This window comes from Pseudorasbora parva, chromosome 16 (genome assembly GCF_024679245.1).
Source record: "Pseudorasbora parva isolate DD20220531a chromosome 16, ASM2467924v1, whole genome shotgun sequence".
Taxonomy (NCBI): domain Eukaryota; kingdom Metazoa; phylum Chordata; class Actinopteri; order Cypriniformes; family Gobionidae; genus Pseudorasbora; species Pseudorasbora parva.
Window position 1 is genome coordinate 7,035,337 of NC_090187.1, and position 10,040 is coordinate 7,045,376.

General features: G+C 37.6%; 1 protein-coding gene across 1 annotated transcript; it reads left to right on the forward strand.

Annotated features, from left to right (window-relative positions):
• The first annotated feature begins 479 nt into the window (after positions 1-479).
• On the forward strand, positions 480-9,760 carry si:ch211-151h10.2 (uncharacterized protein LOC567699 homolog). Its single transcript, XM_067419636.1, has 9 exons — positions 480-942; positions 1,997-2,210; positions 2,389-2,450; positions 5,006-5,147; positions 5,352-5,461; positions 7,587-7,767; positions 7,858-7,941; positions 8,875-8,970; positions 9,231-9,760. Exons 1-9 carry the CDS (start codon positions 782-784, stop codon positions 9,534-9,536), a joined length of 1,356 nt encoding a protein of 451 aa, XP_067275737.1. The 5' UTR covers positions 480-781; the 3' UTR covers positions 9,537-9,760.
• The last annotated feature ends 280 nt before the right edge of the window (positions 9,761-10,040 follow it).

The window sequence follows — 10,040 nt, forward strand, 5'->3', positions numbered from 1 at the left end:
TTTTATACACTCGATGCCTTCCCCGCGTGTCAGTCCACAAATCCCTCATTTTGGCTTTATTTTTTATGACTGCCTTTTTAATTAAAGAAATATTCTGGAATAAATCCAATTGAAAAATCTATCGACAGCATAATTTCAAGTATAATGTAGTGTAATCTACTGTACTTATTAATAGTAGGCTAATTGCAATGACTAGGTACTAATCCTGAACCCATGTACTTATATTATTACCCAGTAGGCTACTTTCTTAGGTAAGTTCACATTCCGTAAAATAAAGTGCAATCAATTGTTAACTGATATTACAAAATGCATTTTTAAAAGTTCTTAACTGTGCTAATGAAACAGTCATGAAAGTGTGCTTTCTTTGTATTATCTCCAATAGGTTATTTTAAGTAAACTAAAAGTGCCCATTCTGTACTATAAAATGTAGTTTTTTTTCTCAAAAGGATCATTCTGCTTTCACAGGGCACCTGCTTTATATTTTGTCTCGTGACTTGGTGTGTATGATGACATGTTGTGTGTATGTATTTGAGCTGGGAGCGGTGGCAGCTGGCACAGGTGTGTTGGGAAGTGCCTCACCATCTTCCCTCACCATACCACATTCCTCACATACTCTTCTTACAACCCAACAAGGAAAACAATCAACATTAGTGTTTGATGAATTAATCCAGCTGGGCAGACTGGTACAACTGGAAAATCTAGAACTCGGTCTCCACGTCCGGCATGATTCGAGCAACAGAAACACTTCACGCAGGTCGTCCATGAGGATACACGAGGATACATGCCTCAGCTGAGCGCTGGACATGTGTGGAGCTGCTGGGAGCAGAGCAGGACTCGAAGCACAGGAGGACAGGATAAGGATGGAAGCGAGAAGGAGATGTCGGAGGGAATGATCAAACGAGGGGTGGAGGAGAGAGCTGGAAGCGAGTGGAGATGGATGAGGTGAGTGTTCGGAGAGCCCTTGTGAAAAACAAGTGTGCTTAATAATTGAATGTGCGTTCTTAAAAGTAGCCTATATACAGAGTGCACTTAAAGAGAGTCATTCCACAAAAAAGTGCACTTTGTAATAGTCAAAATAAAAGTTTTACAATTAAGTACATTGCTTTAATAATATTTGCCAAGAAGCCCAGTTATTTTGATGTATTTGACTAACATGCTAAAGCACGAGAAGTACTTTATTATATAATTTAAACTAGGCCTACTGTTTTTGACGTTAAATTTGAAAGTTAATATTTTAAACGCTTCTAATTACAAATGTGTGATTACAAATACATGTCAAGATATAGCCTACACGTTTTAAAAGAAATGACATTAAACTACATTTCAGTTTAACATAAAAACACTCTTAAGTTTAACTAATTGCATGCAATATGATAAAACATTTTCATTTCATTATAAATAACATGCAATTAAGTGTCTGAAAACATTACAGTTCACACTTAAGGATTCTTTTAAAGTACATTATGTCCATAATAATTAGGTGTATGTTTTTCAAATGGGAAAAGAGCCTCAGACTGTTCTTACTGTAACTACCACTACTACTACTACTACTACTACTACTACTACTACTACACACACACGTTTTTTTTTTTTTTTTTTTGTGAAATGTGGGGACATTCCATAGGCGTAATGGTTTTTATATAATGGTTCTTATTCCCAGATACTTCCATTGTGAGGGATGGTTTAACCAAAAATTAAAATTCTGAAGATGCTTTTAAAAAAAAATTGTTGTTGTTTTTTTTTTGTTTACACAATTAAAGCCAATGGGGTTCCAAAATTGCAGTAAGTGTTCAAACAGATAATAAAACTGGCCAAAAAAACAAATCCCACTTACATTAAAGGAGGGACCTGAGGGACAAACAAATGGCAACATAGCAACTACCTGGCAACCACACAAGATCATAGCATCATGGCATGGACAAACATCACACATTCCTTTGGTTTAACCAACTGTGCCAAAATTATGATTCACAGTCTCAGTTTCTCTTTCTGTCAGACTGCACTGGAGAAACTGGCCGAAATGGAGCCAGTGTCTGGTTCCGATAGCAGTTGTGTGGTTGGTGGTTCTGGAGGAGTCTCCCCTGCACCCCTCTGTCAGTCTTTCTGAAGCCACGGGTCGACTGCTTCTCTTTGGGCTGCTGTGTGCTGCGATGGCTCTCTGTGCTTTAGCCTTGCGCTTCCTGATCGGTTATGGACAGAAAGTAAAGCAGGTCAGTCTACTGGTGCATTTATTTTACTTCTTAGATCTAGAGCAATATAAAATGTGCTTTAAAATGTGACCCAAAGCAACAGTGCTATTAGTTTTGCATTCTTTGCCAGCTTATCAGTGTCTACAAACGAAATTGTCACATAAATAAATATTACTGTATTTTTGTTTGATTTTCTAAGGATCTCCCGTACAATGATGAAGTGATAGTGAGAAAAACTGTTGAAAACCAGCTGCAGGCCAGGTAAGAGAGACCAAATACCCAAATTCAATTGTTCACATAATTGCATTTTAACCCTCCTGTTGTGTTAAAATGTGTTTGGGGGTTAAATTGACACCCATTCGTTTCCATGCAATTCGTCACAAATCAATATGAAAAACACCTATGCCATGCTTTTACAGGAAACCTCCATTGTAGCTTGTCAGACTAAAAAATATAAAATATGAGAAAATTCCTATTGTGTTAAAATATTCCCTTTCTTTTTTATAGGAGTTAGTTTTATCCACATATTTCTATGTTTAAAATTAGACACAAGATAAAACAAGAAACAGCAAAATCTCCTTGGATTATTCAGAAGATGAGCCATTCATTTCAAGTCTTAAAATTCAGAAGTTCTCGTGTGTATTTCATATTTTAGTCAAGGGTTTTTTTTTGTGTTTTTTATAGTCTGACTCTTGATTTTTGGGCAATTTCATGGGTTCAATTTGACACCATCGTAGTCATCAAAATGCATATAGCCTTTCTAAAAAACACATTTCATTAATGACCCTTAATGAGAAAAGACATCACAAAACTTCAAAAATAAATAGTTTAACCAGTGTTTCAAGCAGTTTAAAAATTAATGTACATCAAATTAGCTCCCAATGGAATAGAAGATGAATATTCTGGGTTGAATACAAATTAAAGCCTTACAATAAGATACCATAAGCTAATGTTAGCTAATGATGCATTTACTAAAATAAATTATCTGTACATTTGCTACCATAGGCTAATTATTGATCTCTTTTAACTTTGTTTAGTAAAATACAACTGTTCGTTGCACTAAGATTAATAAATGCTTAAGAAGTATTGCTCATTGTTCTAACACAATTTAAAAGGCCTGTTCACACCCGGATGATAACTATATAAAGATAAAGATATAGTTCTAAAAATCATTCTAAGTATAAAATAATCGCAGACTCAATGCCACAACTATAATGTTAACGGCACAGAGAAACTATATAGTTAGATTTATTGTCAATGATTTTTTTTCCAGCTGTTGAGCGCTAAAGCAATGGCAGCCAATCAGAATCCATCCTGCTTCAAGGAGCGTGAGCATTTAAAGCAGCAGATGACAAAATTACAGCGCTAAGAATAAACAGACTAAAAAAAAAGATGGGCAATGCACCTTCACTCTCTTAGGTCTTGAAGTGGATATCAAGGTCCCACACACACTCCCAAATGAAAAACAAAAACTTGAAAAACAAAATTACTTGGAAAGTAAAAATACTTGAGTACTGTCCGCCTCTGTTACCCAAAAGTATTTTCTGTCCAAATCAATAGCATGATGCCACAGATTTAACACAGAACTGCTATTAATTATTCATTTTTCAAATTTTATTAGATATAAATTTTTTAAACCCAGAAAATTCTATTAATAAAACCCCTCCCACCTGAGAAAATAAAACAGTGCTGGCTGTGTCCAAAATCGCTTACTCTCTTGAGTAGGTACATATTTTGAATAAGTAATTACTTCATTACCACTAAAAAAGTATGTTCTATATAGTATAAATGTGTGTAGTATGAATATAACTTGGATGTACTACATTCCAGCCAGCATCAGTTGCGTTTCTTCACTGCATTCTTAAAGGGATACTTCACTGCTTTTTCATATTAAACTATGTTATTCCCTTAACTAAAACGAGTTGACACATACCTCTCTCATCTCAGTGCGTGCACTTAATCTCTCTGACGCGCGGTGACGATCTGATAGCATTTAGCTTAGCCCACTAAGCCCAGTTCATTCACATACCAAACAGAGATCAAGTTAGAAGCGACCAAACACCTCAACGCTTTCCCTATTTAAATACAGTTACACGAACAGTTGAACGATCAAGTATGGTGACAAAATAAAAACGTGGCGCTTTTCTAAGCAGATTAAAAAGGAGAACTATAATCTATGGCGGAATAGCACTTCTGAGAGTACTTCGACACGGCGCAGTAAAAAGTCCTTGCCGAAACATCCTCCCTCACATCTCCCCCTCACTCACTTCTGTCAATAGGGGGGAGGGGGAGATGTGAGGGAGGATGTTTCAGAATTTTTTGTATCAGATCGTTTTAGTTAAGGTATTAACATAATTTAATATGAAAAAGTGGTGAAGTATCCCTTTAAATCCTCTCCCATGGCCATGGATAGTAATCATCGTCTATCGTATGCACACTTCAGAATCTCAACGGGTACTTTTTGCGTACTCTTTTATACTGTGAAATCGGACATACTTCTTGAGGCATACTGTTGTTTTTTGCCAACTTTATAGTATAGGTAAGTATGTGATTTTGGATGCAGCCGCTGTCTTCATATGGTTTAAACCAGTGGTTATCAAACCTGTCCTGGATGACCACCAGCCCTCATTTTGTATGTCTCCCTGTATCTGACACACCCATTTCAGGTCTTGCAGTCTCTACTAACGTGCTCATGAGTTGAATCAGGTGTGTTAGGTAAGGGAGACATACAAAAAGTGCAGGGCTGGTGGTCCTCCAGGACAGGTTTGAGAACCACTGGTTTAAACCATTGATTTCTTTGGTCTTATTTGTATCAGTATAAATCCACAGCAGGATGCAGGTCATCTGCAGGGATCCCTGGCTAATGTTCTAGCGGATGGTTTAGTGGTGTCCCTCCTCCACGAGCCCCTGCCGGACCCCAGTGAGCCCCACATACGAGGCCTCCTCACCAGACTAGAGGTTTGGATGATGCTTTGACACATTTGAACCATCCCTACTTTCTGTCAGAATGAACACTGTCATTAATGGAATGTAGTAGCAGTCATTATGCTGTCATGTCGAACTCATTACATGTTGCATTAGAAACAGACTGCTCTTGTTGATCCTGCTAGACATGAATACGTAATGTTTATAAATACCAATCATTTGTCTTTTTGCATTCAGGTAGTGTCTCGGACTCTCCGTGGCGTGGCCTATGAGGAAAAGAAGGAGAGAAAAGAGAAATGTGCACTTCAAGACAGAGTTAACCATATACGCTCTTATCTGCAGGACAGGTGAGCTGTACAGATGAACCTGATCTACATAAAGTACACAGATATGACAAATATTTACCTATTGACTTCAGTGTGTGTGGCTGTTTCTATGCTTGAAATCCACCTCTATGTTGTCTCACACTCATGATTTCAGACAAACAAAATGACATGCGAACAAACATGCTTTCATTTTAAAGTTCCTGAGAAATAACCTCTTGTGAAAAAGTGTGCTTAATTGTATTGAACATGCACTTGTAGTGTACTTCAAATCGTAAAAGTATATATATAAAATAAAAAACAACTGTACCTGCAGAATAAGCCACTTAAGTTTGCTTAGAGAGATCATGACCTAAAATGGGCCCCATGTAATAATACATTTAAAGGTGGGGTAAGTGTTATCTGGTAACCGTTGTTGGTATTTCGAATCACCAAAACAAACACGCCCCTACCCCCAAAAGGGTCTCGCCCCTATTTTGATAGCGCCGCCCCACACATACGTAAACCCAGAGGCATCAACGGCTATGGCAGAATCTCTGTGTATCTAATTCAGGTCGAATATTCAATGAAAAAGTCATCCCTTCTATCAGAAAAACACAAACCGTTCTTGTGAACGACTCGATAGTACACGAGCAAGACAGTCCAACTAACGAACATATTACAATTATGAAAAGAAGAGTTACAGCAATCACAAAAACACACATAAACCGTTCTCATGAACAACTCAATATAGGCTACACAAGCACACAGTCCAGCTAACGACATATTACAATTATGACAAGATTAGAGTCATAGCGATCACAAAATCACAAACTGTTCTCGTGAACAACTCTATAGCACGAGCCGACAGTCCAACTAATGACATATTACAATCATGACTGGATAAGGGTTATATAGATCATGAAAAGAGTAAGCAAACATGTATTAGGAGTATAGTATCTTAGTTGTCGGAGACATTGTGTGAGCTGATGCTTGAAGCACACGGTGAGGAGATTTAGATGCTTCATACGGTGTGGAAATGAACGGGTCTTTATCATCGCTGAAGTGAGACACAATACGATCGCAAATGGACAAACAAGTGAACATGACACACGAGCATAGTCAAGCAGCATATATTAGGCTAGTTCTCGGCTAATGTCCGTCATGTGTGACTCGTGTGTTTTGAATAATGACGTGCACAGAGCGAGAGTGAGCGCTCTTCTCACCATCAATAGCAGACACGCCCCTTACCTGCTGATTGGCTACAAGTTTGTTATTCCACTCGGCCCGAGTCCTTTTTCTAAAACGGTTTTGAAATAAGACTTACCCCACCTTTAATGCACACTTTAAAATCATTGTTCTAAAATCTTTTAAAAACGCTTCAAAGTACACTTATTTTGATGTGTTGACTAACACTAAAGTAGTACTTGATTAATTCAGCTGAAATGTGTTTTTTTATATTAAATTTAGAATTAATATATTTTAAATGTACTAAATTGTATATTTTAGCTTATTTACCATAAGTGCTTGTAAGTAAATTTGACAGTAAACTTTAACAATATATATCAAAGACAACAGAAGTAGTTATGAAATTACAGATAAAGATGTACTAAAGTCCTACTTAAGTAATTGCATTTCATGAAAACATTCAGCTCACACTTAAGTATATATATTTTAAAGCATATTATTTCCTTAATAAAAAAGTATGCTAAAATGTACTTATTGTTCATAAGGGACTGTACACTTGTATTGCCAAAGCTTATGACTTATGACAAGCATTCAAACACACCTACTCATTCTTTATTATGACTATTTTCCATACTGTAGAATATTAGTAAAGTCATTAAAACTATGACATGCACAACTGGAATTATATTAGTTTTTCTTTAAAGTCACCCTTCAGATTCCAGCTTTGTTCATTTTCTCAAACAATGTCTACTTGAACGTTGAAAGTCCAAAATCTCCAACATGTTATATATATCATATTTGGCAAAAAACAAGTTTTTTGGGGTAGCTGTTTGTTGTGAAACGATATTCCGCCTTGGGCTATTGTCTTTTCAAGGCCAGATAGAATTATATTTTATGACGTTACAGTATTGTATTGTCGAGTGTGTGTTTTCTGATTTGTTTTCTGTGTGTTTCTAATGCTCATGTTCTCTGTGTCCATCAGGATGAGCTCTCTGCGTTCGCTGCTGCAGGTTCAGCGGGAGTGTGAGGTGAGTGTGTGTGCGGTTCAGAGCTCTTTACAGAAGCGCTGGGCTCTGCTGGAGGACTTACACACCAGAGTAACTCTGAGCCCTGACAGCACACAGGAAACCCACGACCCTCACGCCGTCCTCACAGACACTGAGGTGATGCTCATCTTGCCGTATACGGTGCACATTTATATTGACCCTCTGCGATAAATGTTTACTATATGTTTATTTATTTGTGTGTTTCAGAACCTGTTTGCAGAACTTGGTCAGTTCAAAAGCAAAGTCCAACAGTGCCGGACACAGTTGGAAACCAGTATAAACCTTTTACAGGTCAATACACACATTTATACACTCACCTAAAGGATTATTAGGAACACCATACTAATACTGTGTTTGACCCCCTTTCGCCTTCAGAACTGCCTTAATTCTACGTGGCATTGATTCAACAAGGTGCTGAAAGCATTCTTTAGAAATGTTGGCCCATTTTGATAGGATAGCATCTTGCTTCTGATTCTACCATCTGAATGTCTCAACAGAAATCGAGACTCATCAGAAATGGCAACATTCTTCCAGTCTTCAACTGTCCAATTATGGTGAAGTCGTGCAAATTGTAGCCTCTTTTTCTTATTTGTAGTGGAGATGAGTGGTACCCGGTGGGGTCTTCTGCTGTTGTAGCTCATCCGCCTCAAGGTTGTGTGTGTTGTGGCTTCACAAATGCTTTGCTGAATACCTCCGTTGTAACGAGTGGTTATTTCAGTCAAAGTTGCTCTTCTATCAGCTTGAATCAGTCAGCCCATTGTCCTCTGACATCTAGCATCATCAAGACATTTTTACCCAAAAGACTGCCGCATACTGGAGGTTTTTCCCTTTTCACACAATTCTTTGTAAACCCTAGAAATGGTTGTGCGTTAAAATCCCAGTAACTGAGCAGATTGTGAAATACTCAGACTAGCCCGTCTGGCACCAACAACCATGCCATGCTCAAAATTGTTTAAATCACCTTTCTTTCTCATTCTGACATTCAGTTTGGAGTTCAGGAGATTGTCTTGACCAGGACCACACCCCTAAATGCATTAAAGCAACTGCCATGTGATTGGTTGATTAGATAATTGCATTAATGAGAAATTGAACAGGTGTTCCTAATAACCTTTTAGGTGAATGTAGTCCTTGATATAGGATATTTTAGGGAATGGATATAGCAAGACAGCAACTTTCATATTAAAAAGTCTGAAATTAAGTATGGTTTTGCTGGCTCTTCCTCAGGCACTTCGCAGCAGTCATCAGGGTCTGGCCGAGACTGTTGGTCCCACCATCGACTCTAAATGGACCAAAGAATTATTACAGTCCAACACTGATCTGGTATGAAAAGATTCACAGATAACGACAGCCTCAAGTCAGATGTATTTAAATAGCACATTTCGAATGCACATTGTACCAAAGCAGCTTTACAGAAAATCATGATGCTAATGCTTATAATATCTTAATATCTTCATGCCTTGTAGTCACATTTCACAGATTAAAGCTGGGCGATAATATAGTTTAGCTACATTTTGTAATGACAAGCAATCAAGCAGTTGAGACAATTGCTCAGTAAATCATTGCCTTTCTTTTTGTGACAGTTTTCCGAGATCCATGAAGATTTTACGTCTCTGGAACAGCAGACGTCCAATTTTGTGATCCACTTGCGGGGCCTGAATGGTTCTGAGGAAAAAAAGACAAGATTATCTCAAGATTATCAGGCGCAAACCTCCGCGCCGCCGTCTCTTCCTGTTGTTCCAGTGTATGTTGCGGCTCCGGAAGCAGCGCAATCACATTCTGACCCAGAAAGTGATCCAGAGTCCCCTGGAGCCTCACAGAAAACCCACTCCAGAATGTCCCCGTTCCATATCCTGTGTGGGATGAAGAGGAGGAGGCCGTCGCCATAATTTTAAACTGTAAATTTTGATTGCATTTACAGGATGTTTTTAATGCCTAGAATTTTTTGTGACATCCTGTTGAGCAGGTGTAACCACATAGTTTATGCACTTTATGCACATTTTAATATACCCCCTCCCACACATACATATATACTCATAAAAATAGCTATTGGAATCTCTATAAAGTGTCTATACTGTGACTTATGATTCTTGTAAATTGTGTAAATAAGATATTTTTCATATGCATCATTAAAAAATATATATTGATAACATTTTACATTAAAAATAGTATTCATTGTTTTTTGTTAGCACACAATAGTTGAGTTTGTGGATGAAAAACATAGACTAAGTCATTTAAATCTGAATTTAGTTTAATAATCAAAGAGACTCCATTAGTGGCGAAACACAAGAGTGTAAAATACAACAATACCAGACAATGAACAGAAGGGAAAGATGAACTTAAATACACGAGAATAATGAACTCAAATATGTACAGGGGTGATCATAAATGAA